This window comes from Excalfactoria chinensis, chromosome 1 (genome assembly GCF_039878825.1).
Source record: "Excalfactoria chinensis isolate bCotChi1 chromosome 1, bCotChi1.hap2, whole genome shotgun sequence".
Lineage (NCBI taxonomy): Eukaryota > Metazoa > Chordata > Aves > Galliformes > Phasianidae > Excalfactoria > Excalfactoria chinensis.
In genome coordinates this window covers 8,500,448-8,521,111 of record NC_092825.1, presented here as the reverse complement: position 1 = coordinate 8,521,111, position 20,664 = coordinate 8,500,448, and the positions used below count along the sequence as shown (strand labels likewise).

The window sequence follows — 20,664 nt, the reverse complement described above, 5'->3', positions numbered from 1 at the left end:
ATTCCATGTCTGGATGCCCAATTGTCTCTCCCTTTTTTCTTTGATATGTTGAAAAAGCAGAGCTTCTTCTACTGCCCGCAGGAACGTTTATTCTTCAACCACTGAATAGTTTTGGCAACTCTCCTACTATTCTCTCCATAATTTCCAGGTGCTTCTTGAAATTGTAGAGTTTGCAGACGTCTTGGGTATAATGGTGGCAGACTACTTATATAGTGTCTCCTTCTCACTCTTCCAGCACAATCCATTTACTGTGACAATTCACGGAGAGCTAATAAGCCGACATCTGAAATGATACTTTTTTTTTTTCCAAACTCCCTTTCAGATCAAATTATTTTGTGATTCTACAAAACATTCACTTAGTTGTAGTGTTAGGCAAATTAACTAGCCACCAAAACTAAAATTATCTTTGAGGCACAATTGCACCTCCTATCAATGCAATCTTCCTTCTTTGTTATTTTTGTTTTGCCTTATTTCTACGCACCTATATTGCAATAGTTGTCTACGTTAAGAAATAAGCATCCCAGGATGTTTATAATGGTTCCTGAAATGGTTCCATATCTACAGTAGGGAACAGATGAGTATCTATTTACAAGAATAATAACTTAAGTATTTGTATTAGGAGAGGCTATCAGAAACTCTGAAGGGAGTCAGGCCTAAACAGCTCTGCCTTCATTGGTAACTGAATATATGGGATATCCAGTAAAGCGTATTTAGAACTTAAATTGCTGTGGGACTGAAGTCCATACACATTTATCAGCAAGGAGCTTTTCCATGAGTTGTCACATCCACCAAGCTAATCCCTATTATGATTACTCTGCCAGTATCTCATCGATCAAATTGCTTTTTCACTTGTTTTTGTGTGAACAATACATGTAAAAAACAGAGAGTGGTTTAACAGATTGAATCTTGGAATTAGAAAACATTAATGCTTCATAAAGGAACAGAACCTGAATTTGTATTACAAATGGATTTGCTGTTAGCAGACAAGATCTCATTAGAGATTATGTACAGCTATCTATCTATCTATCTATCTATCTATCTATCTATCTATCTATCTATCTATCTATTTATCTATATATCTATCTACCTATCATCCATCTAATGTTTACAGCTTTAATACATTTGAGTCACAATTTTTGCATGTGAAACTCATCACTTACCCTTTTCGAGGAGATTTCCATTGAAATAATAGGAATTGGCACCTAGAAAATAGGAAATATCCTTGCTTAGAAAAAATCATGTGGCTTTACTATGAGAATAAATTAGGCAAAATAGTTTTAATTTTTACTTGTATTCAACACTGCTAGATACTTTGGTTTTTTGTTGTTCTTGTTTTTTTCCTAAGTTCTGAATGAGGAAATTGTGGTTTTGGGAAGTACTGCTTTAAAAGAGTTTATTTAAAAACGACAAGCCAACACTTACTTCAGGATTATCAGAGCCATAGGAACACTACAGTTTCCCTGCTAAACAGAACATTATCTCATGCCACCACTGAGCTGCTTTTGTCCTAAATGAAAGTGGAATGTTCTTTATAACAAAACGTTAATTGAAGATAAGATTAAAACTAACAGGAATTCCTTCTCAATACTCTCCTCTGTTTTCTGTTCAGATTTCCTGGAGCAATGGCAAAACATAGCTCCTAATAAGCTTATTGAAAAAAAAAAAAAACAACAAAACAAAACAGTAGAAAATGAAGAATTTGTGTCTTAAAATAGATAAGTAGAAAAATTATTGCAGACAACTATTATGTAATGTATGTAACATTTTTAAAATTTAACTGAAAAATTTTCAAGACAGTTTTGTATGTGCTTCATATACAGCACAGTTCACCTTGAATACTTGCAGCTCTTCAAGAATCACTTCTTCCATTGATTCTGTCTCTTGATTGTAAATTGTAATGACTTTCAGCACAATTCCATTATCTGGGAAGAAAAACAAACATAAAAATGCTGGAATAAAAATTATGGAAACTTTTAATTGGCCTTCAAAGTCATTAAATAACTGCTACAGAGCACACATACTAATCTTAGAAAATAATCACACATACTAACATCTTCCAAAGATATTGTAACGTGCTCTGGCCTATCTGGCAACTAAGAGCCATCTGAGACACCCCTGAGAAACATGATTAATTAGCTAGTATTTTTCAAAGTCTAGGTCATAACACCTTGGTGATCTGCAAAAAAACAGAGTGGTCATATCTGAGAAAAAGAAATGACAGTAGGAAGGGGAGTCCATCAGTTAATGGGAGTGTTAAGTGGTTTTAATTATAGGACCTAAGTGTTGACACTAGTTAGGAATCTAGTAACTATCCCTAATTTATCACAGCAGTTCCATTCTTCCAGGCAAAAGCACCAACAAATTCAGGGTTATATTACATGCAGTCCTCTTTTTCTCACTGAGCTGCTGTTGAGCTGAAGGTGTTAATAAAAGAAAGATAAGCAAAGAAAAGCTGTACTTTCAAAAATTTTAAGGCACTTTGGAATTTAGGTCCATCAGTATATTTGTCAGTACAGCTCCTTCAGGAAATTAAAACACAAGAACAGCATCTGGTCTTCCACCACTTTCAGTTTTGTCTTGTTGGCTATTATTAAAGCATCTTACTTTCCTTAATCTGAAAATCTGTCATCAACAATGGCAGCTATCAACTCCTTCCTTATGTTACTTTCTGCCACATTTTATTTTACAGGTAAAGTATTAAGCAGACAAACAATAGAAAAAAATATTCAACAAAAGATCAAAGAGGCAAACATAAAGGGGAACTACTTCTCAAAGAGAATATGTGAGGACCAACATTTTGTAATGAGTCCGTAAAAATATACAGTTTAAGTTCAGATTTCCATAAGTAATTCTTGGTTACTGTCGTGGCACTTAGGGACTCAGTTTAGGGGGAATTATTGGTGATGAGTGGATGGCTGAACAGATGATCTTACGGGCCTTTTCCAGCTATAATGATTCTATGGTTCTTCAAATATTTCTGACAGATATGTGGAAAGTTAGTCCGAGTGCTCATATTTCTGCCTTGAAAAACCTTTCTAACCTCCAGTTCTACCTCAAGGAAACCTGCTGAAAGGAAAGACTGCTTACAAATGTTACACAGAAGGTGCTGGACTCAGATAAAAAAGGATTAACTCTTTCTAATATTATATTGCCAAGAGAAGCAGGGAGCTTTCTGATGGGAACTTTGCCAGAACATAGACTGAAGAAATCGACTTGCAGTTTCTGAAGGCCAAATTCCTATGATGGAATTTCTTGTCATCTGAGATTGGACATCTCAGAACTAAGCAGTTGTTGGGTGCCAGTTCAGCACAATCCTGAAGCATGTACTTAAGCTTCATTAGTTTCAACTTTGCTGAATAGATGACTTGTATACAAATATCTGACATCTCAATCAAGAGTAGTAAATATGAAAAACCTTGTTACCATTATAAAATCTGCATTAGAGACAGAAGAGCTATATGACACAATGTTTTATAGACCACATGAAGTCCAGTGCTGAGACTGTACTGAGGCAATTTAAAAGCTTGGAATACAAAACAAGTATAAATGAGCTTTTGCTGTTCTAGGAATATACTTCTGACTGTTTTCAACACTGAAAAGTGTTATCAGAGGAATTTCATTAAGTAAAAAATAATTCACTGAATACACTTGCCTAGTCAAAATAGTCAATATGATTTGTGTCACCACTCCTGTTGTCAACTTGATAAAATGTGAATATATTAATCCTTGATTTTTTTCCAAGCAGATTAGACATGACCAGTCATTTCTAGTTCTAAGCTTCCCTCTTATTTTCTGAAAGCTTCTTATTTTTCAAATACCAATTAGAATGTCTATTTTTTTTGTCCTCTAACTATTTAGGGTTACAGCAACTCTGTACTGTGCCTCTGTAATGTAATTTACCTTACTCATACTTATTTTTGGTAGGTGTTTAAAAATGCAGTTGAATGTAGTCTATGTAACTTTTGATAAGAGTTCTAAACTGGGCAGAAAATTTCTAGTATTTTATTTTTTAAATATAAATGAGTATATCTGCCTTACTTCCTTGCACTGTGTCAAAACCCTAGCCTACAAGCTGTCAGTTTCTTTTTAACAGTATCAGATAGACTTGTGGACTGCAGAAATGGAGAAGATAAAAATTGGAATAAACTTGAACTGATGTTTTTGAAAATCATATCACCTGTGTTTCTCCTGGAGTCTAAATCCCAGCTGAGAGTGATGTTCAGATACATGATTGTGTTGTGAAGTTTTAAAAATGTCAGAAATTGTATAAAGGTTACTTTTTAGGAATGGTCTTGGTGGTGAATTCTATACTTTAGTCTCTGTTCTTATTCTTTAGAAGTTTTTCCTACCATTATTTTTTTGTTTATATTAGCATATTTTAGAATGACCACTCTCTTCTGCAATGTTATGACTGCAGATTGGCTCAGTCATGCTCAGAGCTATTGTTAGAGAGGGCTGTTGTAATGCTTTATTATTTTATTTTTTTGACTCTAGAAAATTTCCTCATCCTGGAGTAAAAACCTGTTAAAACACTTGTATTCCTAGTTTTTGTTGTTTGTTTTTTTTTTATTATTTTTTTTTTTTTAAATTTTACCTGTGCCAATGAACAGCACATCATATTGCCCGTCTTCAGCTTCCACTCTGTCCACAGCTATTTGCTTAAGATTGTACTTCCCATCTGTTTTTACAAGAATTGGTCTTTTATGAACAGGCTTGATAGGCTGATACATCAATGGATGGCTCCTGGCGAAATGGACAGCTTCATCAGGGTAGTCTTTGGTGGTAGTGTACAGACCGCCATTCACTTTGCTGGCACACTGCAAAAAAAGAAAACATGGATTATCCTGAAGGCTCGTCAAGTAAACTGTCTAAGACTATTATTGTTCATAGGGATGATGACAAGTCTACACAAAACCTGACATTAAAATAGGCACAGAAAAATACAGGGTCTATGATTGTGAAGTCCATGTTTTACGCATGTATGGATAATGTATCATGAGAAGTCAATCAAGGTCTATTAATCTGCTGAGAAGAGCCTCGGCACTCCGACATTTAGAGACTCCTTCCTGTCTGGCGTAGTAAGAGCAGACTAAATATTGAAGCATTTAGATTTTGGCAAAAGAAAAAAAAAGCATTTGTTTCATTCCCAGATTCATATTGAAGTTGTAATCAAAATGGCCACTGACAGGGGTAGGACAAAGGGGTTTCCCACTTCAGGAGACAGTCATGTAAAGTCCTCAGGGCAGTAATTCTTGAAATCTCTAGTCAAATTGCTTTGTGATTGCAAAATACTTTATCATAACAAACTAAGCACAATTAAAAATGATGCCAGTGGGAGCAGTAATTCTTGATCTCCAGTATTTTAATGGTATTAAATTTTATTCTGATTTCTGACTCATGATGAAAGTATTATATATCATAGTTTAGTATGAAATGCCAGAGTTTGCATTGATCAGTCTACCATTTTGTAAAGCAAATACACTTCATGTGAATGATTGATTAAAAGAGGCTTATTTCTTTGGTCAAATGTGCAATTAGGGATAATTTAATGTGTTAAACAGAGAAGTTAGGATGTTTTGCAAAGGATATGGTGTTCCTTAACTGCACATAAATTCTACATTTCAAGTTCGCTTCATGATGTCTAATTGGAACCATTTATGATTAAGCTGGAAATATCTCAGTAACCATTTACTTTCTCAAAATATTCATAAGGCAGTGTGGTTTTAAGAAGCATTTCAAGCAAAGCCACAGTAGCAGCATCTCCCTGCATAAATTGGACTTTTTCAGTCAATAAAATGAAATGAAATACTCGTTGTTTACCAGAAATGGTAATTTTAAACTTGCAGCCAGCTGCAACTGACAAGAACAAACTCCCGCTCTTCTCAAATGGGGCAATGGTTGTTTCCATTTTTTGGGCTTAGCTTCAGGAAAGTATTTGTTCAGTGTTGACTTTAAAGTAATTGCATAATCAACCTAGCAATGGAGTTTTACTGAAGGTTTACCTTGAAAAGATAGAGCAGGAGCCTGTAGACAGGCTAAGCCTCTGCTTTCCATGCACTGAACATCATATCAAGTGAATAGGCATTATCAACTTCCCTTTGTAAAGTTCCAGTCTCACAGAGATTTAATAACAAATAATCCTTTGCAGGCCTCTTGTTTTTAATTAAATAAAATCTAGTAGTCTAGAATTGAAACAGTAAATGCAGCCATCTCTGAAGTCTATGAGCACTATTTTTGAGGTAACAGATGTCATTTTCAGAAGCATCACAGTCTTAATACACTAAGTGAATCATTTGAGTAGCAACCTAGAATATTGCAAAAAAGCAGTGCTTTAAGGAGAATTTAGAGTAGCAAACTGTAGAATCTGTCAGACACAGCAATTCTAGCTGTGATTTTCTATTTATTTAGCTCTTAGCTCTTTCTCATGCCTTATAGACTCCATTTTTTTCCCAGTCAGTAGCTGAGATGAAAGTGTGCTGAGTCACAAGGATGCCTAATAATAGGTATTTTTGGCCTCTTTTCACTATCACCTTTGTAATGGAAAAGGTAATAGGTAGTTAGAAGTTGGGCTAAATGACCTTGAAGGGTCCTTTCGGAGGCAAACAATTCTATGATTCACCTTAACAATATGCTGACCTGTTCTGTGGAATCCTAAGACTATGGACTACTGTTTTCACTTATTGCTACTGGAAATGTGTTAAAAAGACCTCTGAGCTGTACCGTTCATGAGCAGTCAAAAATGAATTAATTTTCTGTTAGCTAGTATAGTCAGCTACTCCAGTCTCTGATTTGCTCTGCAACTTGTAGACAAACATGATTAACTGATTAACACTCAAGAAATACTTCTTTTGGGAAAATTACTAGCTCTCTATTTTTTTATATTTGCTTCAGCTCCCATGCCATGCCTGTCAGGGAGTCTTCAATCTACTATGAAAAAAAATGTGGGTATTCAGAGCCAAGGAAGAATTGATTCTGAGTGGATCTTAATACAGCCTTTCTGTAAATCATTGTCAACTTTGCTCAATTGCTGGCTCAGTGCTCTGTCCTTCTTACCAACAAACGGTTTTCAATCTTCAGTAAATGTAATGCTATCTATATACTACTGTGGTCATTAACACTGAATTCCTGCCTATTCCGGCTCAAGTTGAATCAATATGTGGGAGGTCTACTGCCTGAAGATAAAATGAATGCCACTTAGTGAACTTGTATCATGTTATCTTTGTAAAATATATATGCATTTTACAGTCCATGCATGATACTATCTATGTCATTACTTGGTAAAACTGTAAAACCTGTAATTTACAATTAAATATGTCAAGTAAGAAAACAATTATTGCTTTGATTTATACTGTTTTGCTCAAAACATTGATAAACATTCATCTTTTTTTCCATTCCAACTCAGTACTGATGATTTACTTTCAACATCAAGTAATAATAATAATAAAAAAAAATCCCCCCCAAACCACCCAACATTTGTTATCAATACCAACACAATTACAGTGGCCAAGATGGTCAAACGACAGCATTTGAATCCCAGATAATCTCTTTTTTAGCATCCAGTTCTGTATTTTGACTTATTTCTCCAACTCCAGGAGAAGACATAACAGTAATTTAAAATGAGAGAGGACATACATTTAAAATTGTACTACAGAGAGAAAATCTGTACTGGCATGGACTAGATAAGCTAATAGGCCTTTTAACCTCTTGTTCCCAGGGTTTTGGGATGAATGTTTACTACTGCAAATGATTGCTTTAAGTACAGAAGAGAATATTGATTCAGTTATAGAAGGAAAAACAACACTGAAATTAATGCTTCAGCAACTCTTTATTCCACCATTAAGCTCAACACAGTGAGTCCTTAGCCTATGAGAAAGAGGTAAAGTGTGAAAGCTGTCTGTGGGTTTTAGCCAAACAGCTATTAGAAATGTCTTTGCATTCCACAGAGTAAAGAATCTGCACAATATGGACATGTAAAAGGGTAGAACTTCAGTGTTTAAAGAGAAGCTGAGGGCACTTGGATTGTCTAGTCCAAAGTAAAGAAGGCTGAGAGGTGACCTCACTGCTGTCAGCAATTCTGTGAAAAGGGGATATGGAGAGGGAGATGGTGGCCTCTGCTCTCTCTTAACTGATGACATAATGAAAGGAAAGCAGCACCAGGGGGAGGGTCAGGCTGTATATTAGAAAGTATTTATTTACTGCAAGAGTTAATCACTGGAAAAAGTCTTCCTGGTGAGGTGGCTGATGCCCTTGCCCTGTGCCTGTTAGAGCTCAGAGTCATTTGGACGATGCTCTCATTAATGTGCTTTAACTTTTGGTGAGCCCTGAAAGGTCAGGCAGATGGACTTGAAGATCTTAGTATTTTCCTTCCAACAGAACTTTTTCCTTTACTTTTTCCTCCTCTTCTTTTCCCTTTCATTTCCCATTTCCCCTTTCATTTTCACTTTTCCTTTCCATCCCTTTTCTTTTATCTTTAGGATGTTGGTCCCTTAACACAGAGTTGCTGAATTTAGGTCCCAGTAAAATTTTGAAAAATCCTGTATATTTAACTCCCCTGCTTTCCCTTGGAATCTATTATTTCTAGTGCTTGATAAAACATTGCTAAGTCATTCCACATTTATTTATTTATTTATTTTTCAAGAAATGCTTTAATATATATGTTTGAATAAATACATCCTGGACTGTCAAGTCAGTAAGATTCTGCAGTAGCAGCAGTCTGCTTTTTCTTCTTAAGTTCACTTATATTAACATAAGTGTGGAAAATATATTGTACTTACTGAACCAGGTCTAGGATAAGGTACTTTCCCTTCATATAGAGCCCAGTGGTACTCTGGTCCTTCTTTATGAGCATATGGTCCATTGAAAGCTGCTCGGACACTTGCCATATGGTAAACACAGATAGCATATCCTCTAAATATATTGCTATGAAATAAAATTCAAAGACACTGTTAAAATAGAATGCCGTATTTGCTACATGTTATACTAGCATTATTATGTAATTAAAAAGAAGTCACAGTTGAACAGTATTCAGGGAGAAAAAATACTTTATCTTTCCTGTATGCTTTTTTTTTTTTAACTATTATTGCAATGTTCTTTATTTTATATATATATATATATATGTTTATAGTACTTCTCTGATGAAGTTCAGTGCTTTTATCTCCAAATTTCAGGCTGATGATTGCAGGCTATAAATGAGGGAGAGGAATAGCAGAGAACTCAACTCAGGTCTCATATGTCTTGGTGTCAGTGTATGGGAACACTGGTCAGAGTTATTAGGTCATAAAGACTAATCTGCGTAGATCAATCCACATATAATATCTTTTCCCTTTCAAATTTTATACGTCTTACACTCTTAGTTCTGGATAAGTAATTTACTATTTTTTTAAAGAAGCATCAATGCTCCTTGCAAAATAGTTCTCTCTGAAGTCTCCAGAAGGTGATCTAGGTAATTTTAGTCATGTGTTCACCTCTTCCTGCTGGCATAGAGAGCCAGCAAGAATTGATACATGGATATTTCCTTAGAGGGCTAGATTTGTCTATCTTTCTTCAAAAACAATGAAGTAACAGAGCAAAATACTGGCCACTGCATAGCTGCTCCTCTCTACCAGTTACATTCTAAAGTTAGATCTCCATGAAACAAGCTTGCACTTGGATTATGCTGATGTGGAAAAAAAGGCCACCAGCAGCACCACAGCTAATGATTTAGGCTTTGCTAAGAAGTTAATAGGAATTTAAGCTACTATCAACTTAACATTGAATTACAGTGGAGCTCTTCAAGGAAGACAGGTGTTTTTCATAGACTGCTCTTATAACCATGCAGGAGTATGTCAGTGTTGGCACTAGAAGATTATCAGTTAGATAAATACTTAGTTAATTCTTGTTTTCTGGGAAACAGATAAACAGTATCATGATGTGAGACTTAAGCCACCATCATAAAGCAGTTTTTACATTAACAAGAAAGATCATTGTGAATAGAGCATGGATTGAACTGTTTACTATGTATTATCTCTGTGATATTCATCATGGAGCTTCTGTCTCTTCAACAGCCTCTACATTCCTCTACTGCTGCTATTATTTCTTCTAGTTGTTTACCTCGTAGTGCTGAAGAGGCCAAATATCACTGGATTTTTGTTATCACGAGTTTGCAGCAAAAACACATCCTCTGTAAAATATAAATGAAGTGTTATTGATAACAAACTAATTTTATCAGGCCCAAAAGAGACACTTTGTTGTTTGTTGTGGGGGTAATCTTATTTAACTCATATATGCTGTTTTTTTAATGCAGATTTTAGAAGCATACTTTAGAAACAATACAACAAGTAAAGCTATGACTGATGACAACAAACTCCATATGTATATTTTCTACTAATGAAAATGTGTATGGTATAAAGTAAGATGTGTTATCATGAAAGTACAAATTTTTCAATGATTACTTTAAGTTTGTTGAAGTTTAGGGTATTTACCTAATTCATCAAAATGCGTATCAATTCCATTTCTCCCAGGCACAGAACAAACTAGTCTGGTTTTGAGGAAAGTGCTCCATTTATTCACGAGCATTCGCTGTCCTCCCATATCATTCTGCATAAAAAGAAAAAAACACTTTTGGTAATTTAAACAACTCTAGAAGCACAAACATCTCCACTGAATTAGTCTCTTGTTGTATTTCTTAATGTCAAAAGCATGCATTTTCAGACCACATGTCTATTACTAGCATAACTGCTTTGGAGATGGTAAGATGAAAGTAAGATTGCATTGATCAAGTCCAGGATTTATAAGACTTGTGGGTTTGTAAGAATTTTTAAATTCTGTATTGTATCCATGATGGGTTAAATATACAGCTGTTGTAAACCTTCTCTTTTTGTTTAACTGGATGCAATGAGTACAGTAACAAAACTTAGCTCTGCTTCAGGCACTCACTGCAGGGTTTAATGAAAACAGTTTTGGAAATAGAAGCCCTGAATCTATACAGCTGGTACAGATGGACAAGTCTGAGGCAAGTGTCTGTAAGATGTTCTAACAATTTATCAATTTTTTCAGCAGCTTTAAATCCCACTTCATTATGGCTGAAAGTTTTTTGTTTATATGTTTGCTTTTTTTTTGTTTTGTTTTGCTCTGTAACTTTGAACAGTATTCTCAGTAGCCATGGCTTGATATTCAGGTAGGTTGTGTAAGTGCATACTGAGGGTTCTGTAAGAGGCTTGCTAAATTCCTCTCACAAATTTATCCTACTGAAATTAATGGATTTCCTCATCTTCACATTGACATCTTAAAAAATGTCCATTTTCCTTAGAAAAGAAGATATATACAGGGTAGATGCCTCTGAGTTGTAAAACCTGTTACAATGAAAATGAAAATGTAAAAGTTGATAAAAAGGCCAGTTCTCAAATTACTAGCTAGCTCTTGATTTTTATTTATTTATTTATTTTTTATATTCATGAAATCAAATTTGAACTACAGCATACAGAGTGAAGGCTGTTAATGTAATGTCTGGATGATAAATCATTTGGAGTTTTGGACATGTGTAGGAGAAAGATCTGTGGGATTTTGTTCTAACCCTTGGCTAGAGATAAGACATTCAGGTCAATATATTTCAGACTAGAGGGAGTTATCAAAATAATCTATTCTGACATATACCAGAACATAGGGCAAAGAATTTGGCTTCAGGCCTTGATGCATTGTTGAATTCAGAAAGCAAACTGCCTATGAGAATGATAATGTCTTAGGCCCTATTTGGTACTCTGTATACTGTGTTTTAAGTCATATATGGACACATTTAAAGACATTTTAACAAGTAGTATGTTGGTGGGCATATGTGATGCACAGTACACTTTGGGTTGAAAGCATATTTCTTATATCTTCCTCTTTACTCCTCAGTTTTAGGAAATTATCTCCCATAGCTAGGAAGGAACACAGTTTATTTCAGAGATGAAATTGGATGCTAAGAACTAAACTTCTCACTCTTTTCTAGGCAATTCAGTCCTTGGTTCCAGTTTCCTTTTTCTGTACATTCTTCCTTTTAGGATGTTGAGAAGAACGGGAATGATATACTAAATAAAAGCAATTAGCTACTGTTTAGAAATCGCTCTATAGATGCATCAGAAATATATTTGAAATTTACGGAATCACAAAATGACAGAAGCATGAATTTGTCAGGGGCTTTTGGATATTTTTTAGTCCAACTGGCCTGCTAAATAGGTTCATCTACAGAAAGTCACTCAGGGCCATACTCCCTTGGGTTTTGAATACCTCCAAGGACAGTCACTCTACAACCTCTCTGTGCAACCACTCTAACACAAGAAAAAAGTGATTTCTTATGATAGATAGAATATGGATGTTTCAGTCATTGCCCATTGCCTCTTGTCCTGTTGTACTGGCTACAAAAGGATATCTGGTTGGATAGCTGTCAACCCTGCATAAATGCAATTGAGTCAAGTCTGCTTCATGCTGACAGAGTAGGAAAGCGAGTGGAAGCATCAGAGAGAACCTGTGGCTAGGCTGGTCCTGTCAACAGAAGTATGAGGGGAGATCAGTTAATGTCTGCTGTGAGATACAGAAGGACCTTCAGACAATGTTAGGGACAGTGGAGCCTTGATTTGAACTGAGAATCTGTGATGGTAAATGGGTCCTGTGGGGAACTATTCCTACTGGTACCACATATCAGCTCAAAGAGAGGTGGAACTGAATAATAGGTTACCGGAACTTTATTTTCATCTCTCAAGGAGAATTTGTTTCAATACCAAATTTTGGGTTATTTTTGAGTTTTCTAATTTGAAGATATTGAGAAGCAGAGTTTTCAGTCAGATCTATAATCTCCTGTACATTATGTATATTATCAGATTCTGTTTTTGCCTGGGAGAGAAGGAAAAAAGAAAGGAGAATGCTTCTCATTGTATTTTTTTTTTCTCCCCATTCAGCTGGAGTATCAGAAAAAGGTTCTCACCACACACACACGTCCCACTCTGGTATAAATAGCATGAGTGCTTGTCTCAGCCTCTAATGCTTTTTCAGTAAAGAAGAAATACACTTTGTTATCATCGTGGTCTTCATTGTCAGGAATCATGTATGAGCCAACAAACTTTGGTTCTTCAAAAGAAAACAAAATTGAATTCAGATGAAGTACATTAAAACATCTTTTGTTTTTTCAGCCCTTAAAATCAACCGGTAAATAGAAAAAAAAAAAAAACAACAACAAAACAAACAAACAAAACAAAACAAAATAGGGTTATGTCAGTCAGAGAGTTACCTGAGTAGAACAGGGTGATATAAATAGGAAAAAAAAGTCAATTTTTTAATATGTGGATATCTATAGAAGATATGGAATATATTAGTATCAAACTATTTTTATCACTCTGATTCACAAGTCAGTATTCCTATGTATGTGTGCAAGAAAAAGATCTCTTTCCATTTCTGTTCTCTGGAGTTTTTATATCTGGGTTAGGCTAAAACCTGGCAATAATATTCACATAGCAATCTCTGGTTCCATACAAATCTGGCATAGGAATGCTAACTTTGGAAAAACAACCTCTCAGTTAAAGTTCAGCTAATAATTGTTATATGAATTCATGTATTAATAGACAGAAGATGTATTGTGCATTTTTTAAATAATAATGTGTTCCATAACTTTTAACCCCACACCATAGCAAGCTATGAATGATTTAATCTCACGGAATCATTGCAAATTTTTTACGAACTCCTTAAATGAGAACATAATTAGTTCTTGTAATTAGTACAATTTCTTAAGAAATGGTTGGTAATGTAAATATTTTCTAAATTCTTATTCTTTATGAAAAATAGTCACTGTTTTAAGATATGGCTAGAGAGATTTTGCTTGCTAATTTTCCAAAGTGTTTTTCAATATATATTTAAATATATTACAGATTTAAATTTCAAATATTGTGTGAATTAAAAACAAAGATTGAGGCCATAGTACAGAGAATTATATATTTAAAGGAATGGCACCTTCCAGAGAGAAGAGTAACTTTACTTCCATGTTCAGATACTTATGTAGCTGTTACTAAACATGTATAGCTGGCCTAAACACTCAGTTCAGCAAGGATCTAAGTACTGAGCTTAGATAGATATAACATTCCAAACATGCTTTTATGAGATGAATTCAGGTATGGTTTCTAATTCATGCAGGAAAAAAGCATGAACTTTCTTCTCTCTTCTGATTCCAGAGAAAAGTGTCCTAACATTTGAGAGAAAAAATGTCTTTTCTAGTTATATTCATTGAAAAAATGATGCATACCAGATGAACCACCATAAAAGGACATTATTGAATCTCCTTGCCAAACATTAGCTGTAGTTATGTCGCTGTTAGGATGAATAATTGCAAAGCCTTTGGAGTGAGAAAAATTCAGAGTCTGGCTCTTAATTGCAAAGAAATTTAAATTCTTTCAAAGTCAATTACAGACCATGTTGAAGAGCATGAAATATTTTCTTAGTTCTCCAGCATAAGAATTTTCTTAGTGTTTTTCTTACGCATTTTCTCAATGTTTTTCTTTTTACATTTTTCTTCTAAACAATCCACTTTAATTTTTATTTCATTTAACTGTATGATCGTTGCATTCTTATTATTTTATGTTGTTGCATAACACCTCTTTAGCACACAATGTGGCGAAGATTCAGTTGTTTAATTGCAACATAAAGAGGAAATGACTTCATATAGAAAAAAAGAGCACCATGTTCTAAGAAGTTCTAATCAGTTAGAAATGTTTAAAATAGTATTTTAATTGTATCTGAATTCATGAAATAATAAGGAATATCCTGAGTACACTTTTAAAAGTGGAAAACAGAGGATTTCCAAGTTTCACTTCTTAAAGTTCTTAAACATGTAATCTGAAAAAAAAAAAAAAAGATTTCAATTTGTTAATAGTAGCAGAAGATTAATGAAAAAATTTCATGGGAAAAAAAATACTCTAAACACATTTATCTCCAATGAGACATACACATTCAAGGACAAAATCATTTAAATTTCTGGTTAAAAAGAATTTCTCTAGTCATCTAAAGCACTACTGGTCCCATGTTCTTTCCTCTCCTATTTTCTGTACCTTTCAGCAGGCGCTCACTATCAGGTTCAGTTCGGAGATGTGCCATACGATTCATGGTGCGAAAGACAGCAGCATCCCTTCCCCAGTAGTCACTGTAGAGACCAGTAAAAAGTTCACCACCTGTAGACCATATATAAAACAAATTAAAAAACAAACAAAAGAAAACTAAAAACCCAAAGAAACAAATTTGATAATGCTCTACTTTATAACAATTCAATTTTCTTGAATATTGTGGGCATGACATTAAAAAACATGGCTCACTATTCTTTGCTCAAAAAGGGGTGAGAAAGTGTCAGTAAGTTACATACAGTTTAAAGAGTTTATAGTCATTCTTCTTATCAGCACCATAGTGCTTACAGTTGAAATACTATGAGGCCAACAATTTTAAATTTTGGTTCAAAAGGCAATGTCTTTGGAATAGATTCTCACACAAAAAAAATGTGAAGGCATTAAAGTAACAACCACATCTAGCACAATATCATCTGTAACATCAAGTGCCTAAACACAATTATTTCACTCTCAATTCAGTTAGTGCCTGGCTCTGGAGATACCTACTCTTTACCAGAACCTACGATTTCACCAGTGTGATGACCCTGATCCATGGCTTGCTTCTGAGCATTTATAGATGTGCCCTTGTCTGTACCTGTCAGTTTAGAGTTCATTTCTATAAAGAAGCACAAGTTTTATTAGGCTGAGATGTTTTCTCTTCAGCCTGCTAGAGCTGCTCTGCTTTACCTGGGATAGCCACATCTGGCTGTATCTTGCTCGATGAAGGGCTTAGGTGTTCAGAGGGCAAGCGAATGGATGGCTCTCAAAGGTCCTTTCCATCTCTATGGATTCTGTGATTCTATATAACTTATTTTCATATCTATAAGCTATTCACCAGAGTAGAGCAGGACTTGAGATCTGTACATCTGGTGGCAAATATTTGCTGGCAAAATTATGAGAGCAGAATAGGGACTGATATTCAAAAGGCATTTATGAATTAAACAAGTGTAGTGAAATACTCTAAGATACATATTGATTACTAATAACTTTTGATAATTTATATATCATTGGATATAACCACTGAATACATATGCATAACCAGAAATAATTCTTTTTTTTTTTTTTTTTTTTTTTTTTTTTTGCTATGCCTGGGTGCAATTCCCTATAAACTAATCAAGCATTAAGTGTAATTTACTTCATATCCGTTTGGAATATAAATTTCTTAGGCCTAAATTTAAAAGCTGAAAATGTTGGTCACTAGGTGGCATCCTCATGTCAGGAAATAACACGGCAGGAATTATCCTGCACAAGAAGAAGGAAATTAGTTATTTCCAGTTCTTGGCTAATCTGAGTGGAGATTTCAGTGGCACGGTTTCCTACTCCCTAATCAAAACAAACGACTCATCATTTCAAATAACATTTGCTGGCATTTGTAAACTATTACAGCAAAAGCAAGAATGTTGCTTGTTGGTCTCCCCCAGTGTGTGAAAACTGTTTATTTTAAGAGATATATATGAATTTAATGGTACAATAACTCTAAATAATGATTCTGAACAGTTTAGAGTAGTTTGGCAGCTGGGTCTGGTTCAGAGACCTCTGCTGAGCATAGTTTTCCCCTAGGCTTCACCTTATGAAGAATGGATATTACCTTATAAAATACATGGTAGTAATTCAATGTAAAATATTGGCAAGTGAAATCAAAAGTAAGTATAAATTATAGCACCAGTAGAACTAATAGAAAGCTTTACTTAAAAAAAAAAACAAAAAACAAACAAAAAAAAACCCCGCAGAGGTGCTCAAACAGAAGGACTCACCACTGTCTGAGTAATGTTCCAAGCAAGTGTTACAGTCCTAATTAATGAATTTCATTCATCATATACTCCTCTCTGATTTTTTTGTTGTTCTTCTTTTTTTTTTTTAATTTATTTTTGTAAATTATGGTGATGCATAATAAAAATGACGCTATTGTCTTTTGTCACAGTGGTAAAATATGGAAAATGCATTCATGCAAAGTAGACAATTCTTCACGTTTTGCTAGTGATCAAGAATACCAGTTATACATCCAAACACTCAAAAGATCAGATGGGGAGGCTATTCATTCTATTTGACATTGGTATAAAGTATCTCTATACATAATTATCTGCTGGTGTGTCACTCCACCATACAGTGGGCAACTTATCACTGATTTCACCTCTGAGATTCCAAGAGAAAAAAGCCGAAGTCTTGGATGGATTTTGTTCCACTGAAGATAACTTACAGACATTAAATCTCATTTTTATCATGAAGTATTCCTAAGTTAAACATAAGACAAGTAATAAGAGTGAACAGAAGGCCTATAGAGAGAGAGATGAGGTAATACTGAGCAATGTGACACAATTATATTAAGCATTATTCTGAGATTTTCCATACTTCTGACATTAAGTGGATCTTCTTTTTTCCTGCTCAACAGCCCTTTGCCGATGACCTTCAAATGAATGTTGTGACTCTTGAACGCTGTTAGGTTTTTAAAAGTGCTGACTAATTCTAGTTTTAGAGACAACTTGAGGTTGTGTTTAGAAAAATCTTAGCACTATTTCAATTTTTTTTCTCCTCCGTTGGAACTACATATCAGCTTACATCTTAGTTGCAATGTTTTGTAGTGCTGCAGATCACTGATAAACCAGTGTCTTCCAGTGAAAATCAACTGCAAATTGAGTGATTTCACAGACCATCACCATTCCTCCTCTTTTTCAGCCAAATTATAGCATCAGTGAGGAATTACATATACACATACTTAACCAATTAATGGCTGCAGTTTAACACAGCCTGGTTACACCTGATAAAACAAGAATGAAAATTTTCTTTTTTTTTTTTTTTCCTTATTTAAACAAGCAAAAATCTCACAACTCTCAAAAACAAGTAAACAGAAAATCACACGTAGACAAACAAAATCAGTTTTAGCTCAAGTGAATAGTAGGAGTACTGCATCCAGATTTAGAGTCATCAGTACAGGAGAGAAATGGACCAGATGGAGCATGCCCAGAGGAGGGCTACAGAAATGATCCAAGGGATGGAACACCTTTCCTACAAGGACAGGATGAGAGAACTAGGGATTAGATGGGACTAGATAACCTTTAAATGCCCCTTCAAACTGTAAGGATTTTATGATTCTACAATATATACACACTGTTATCTACTATTTGTTTCAAGCAAGAAAATTCTGCAGAGGTTGCTTTCAAGGTACTTGTATTTTTCCATAGTCGTTAATATAAAGCCCATTTTCATTCAATCAAACCCATTTTTTATCTGAAGCCTAGAATTCCTAGATAACAACCTTTGAACAGACTGATGTGTAAGATATCAGAAACTAGAAAAAATGTTGATAAAATATCAGTTCTTATAATAGTCTTTGAGCTACACCTCAGTTAATTTATTTTTTTCTCCCTATCTTTGTTGTTTAATTAATTATCTGACTGTTGTAGTTATACACCATAGCCACTAGTAATAGAATCATAGAATCCTTAGAGTTGGAAGGAACCCCCAGAGCTCATCTAGTCCAACTCCCCTGCAATGAAGAGGAACATGCACATATATCAAGTTGCCCAGGGACTGCTCCAGCCACACCTTGAAAGTCTCCAGGGATGGAGCACCAACCATACCTCTGGGCAACCTGTTTCAGGGGCTCGCCATCCTCTCTGTAAAAGATTTTTGCTTTATATCCAACCTAAATCTACTCTCTTTGAACTTGAAGACATTTCCCCTTGTTCTGTCATCACAGACCCTGATAAAGTGTCTGTCCGCTTTTTTCTCTAGCTCCCCTTCAGATACTGAATGGCCTCTCTCAGGTCACCTCACAGCCTTCTTTTCTCCAGCTGAACAGCGCCAGCTCTCTCAGCCTTTACTTGTAGGACAGGTGCTCCATTCCATGGATCATTTTTGTGGCCCTTCTCTGGATGTGCTCCAACAGGTCCATGCCTCTCCTGTAGTGAGAACTCTCCATCTGGATGAAGTACTCCATGTGAGTCCTCACCAGCACAGAACAGAGGGGCAGGATTACCTACCTTGCCTGCTGGCCATGCTTCTTTTGATGCAGCATAAGGCATGGTTGGCTTTCTGAGCTGCCAGGGCATAGTGCTGGCTCATCTAGTTTCCTATGCACCAGTAACCCAAGGTCTTTTTTAGCAGGGCTGCACTTTTAACCCTTTCATCCCCCAGCTCATATTGCTAATGGGGGGTTGTGTTGACCCAAGTGCAAGATCTTGTATTTGCATTTCTTGAACCTCATGAAGTTCATGTGGGCCCACTGCTCAAGCCTGTCTAGGGCAGTGTATTTGAGGTATATATACAATCATAAAAAAATATAAATATTTAAAGTTGCATTTAACTCATACACAGGATACACATATCTAAACATACATATACATATAAAGCATTAAGAGTTGTATCTCTTTTCACTAGATTTAGTTCTACTCATAGTTACCTGTTTCTAATCCACATAAAATGCCTTTCACAACATGCAAGGTTAAAGAGTGTACAAAGCCAAGAGTATTATTTTGTTCCTTTGTTCCTGTGCCTGTTAACTGCATTCGAGCTAACTATATAAGGAATAAAGGTACTTTGATACGAAAATATGATGGATTAAGTACTTTTTTTATTTTATTCTCACTTTAATATCCATACTACATCCTACATAAGGCTATATCCATACTACATCCATTTACATTAGGCTACTTTTACTAACGAAGAACTTGTATTTATTGTTTTAATTTGTTGGCTCTACAGCCTATCAACTGCAATCACTATTGAAGTTTCTATTTAACAGAAGTTCTCAAACTGTCACCTAATTTTGAAGTTTTATGTGCTCTATCCATTGCCATTAGTCTTACCAGACTAAGACACAGTCAGATTTTTAGCAAATTACATTTTTCACCAGAGAAAACCACAAAATCAAAATAAAATAACAATTACTTATCCAATAAACTTTCTGACTAATTTACCTTTTTTCTGTCTTCTATTCTGAGAGAAACTGCAATATTTTTAGTTCACTGTCTAAAGTAAATGAAAATACACACAGACATGAGGCTGCTCTAGGATTGCAAACAACAGAAACTACCAGAATAGATTCAGTGGATGGAAGGTTTGTCATCACTTACTCATGAAAAATTTCAGGTAACAAAATATAGGCATAAGCTAATTTCTCAACTTTCAAGAGCTAGTGTGATCTTAGTTAATCAGTGTGTGTGATCAGATATCAAACAGAGTTATGGCTATTGAAAACAGATGGTAGAGTTCACTACAAATAATTTATTTTTTTTTTTTTATATGTAGTTTATCTAAATGTGCACTCATCTAACATCTGTTTTGTTGCCTGATGGTGACAATAAATAGTTAAAAGTTAATTTTTCATAAATTGGGAGATTCATTACAAGCTACTTTACCATTGGGTCAGATGACCAGTAATAAAATTTAAAATAAAATGGATATAATTTAAAAGTCATGAACTATTGTTTTCTTGAAGGATTTTAACTGAAGTGTTGAGATAGATGAAGAGACACTGCACAAGCGAGTCTCTTTCCTACTAAATTAATCTAGCTAAATCTGGGTCTAATTAGGGATGGTGCAAATGGAGCTGAAAAGCTTTTAAACTTTT

The 20,664-nt window shown here is 34.9% G+C and overlaps 1 protein-coding gene across 1 annotated transcript in view; it reads right to left on the bottom strand.

Moving 5' to 3' along the window:
• Window positions 1-20,664, bottom strand: part of SEMA3E (semaphorin 3E) — a 117,360-nt gene that overhangs the window by 11,770 nt on the left and 84,926 nt on the right. Inside the window, exons 6-13 of the mRNA XM_072333320.1 lie at window positions 15,048-15,167; window positions 12,938-13,080; window positions 10,461-10,575; window positions 10,090-10,159; window positions 8,775-8,919; window positions 4,595-4,817; window positions 1,831-1,922; window positions 1,161-1,202 (exon numbers count right to left, since the gene is read on the bottom strand). Coding sequence (XP_072189421.1) covers window positions 1,161-1,202; window positions 1,831-1,922; window positions 4,595-4,817; window positions 8,775-8,919; window positions 10,090-10,159; window positions 10,461-10,575; window positions 12,938-13,080; window positions 15,048-15,167 — 950 coding nt within the window. The remainder of the gene's footprint in view (window positions 1-1,160; window positions 1,203-1,830; window positions 1,923-4,594; window positions 4,818-8,774; window positions 8,920-10,089; window positions 10,160-10,460; window positions 10,576-12,937; window positions 13,081-15,047; window positions 15,168-20,664) is intronic.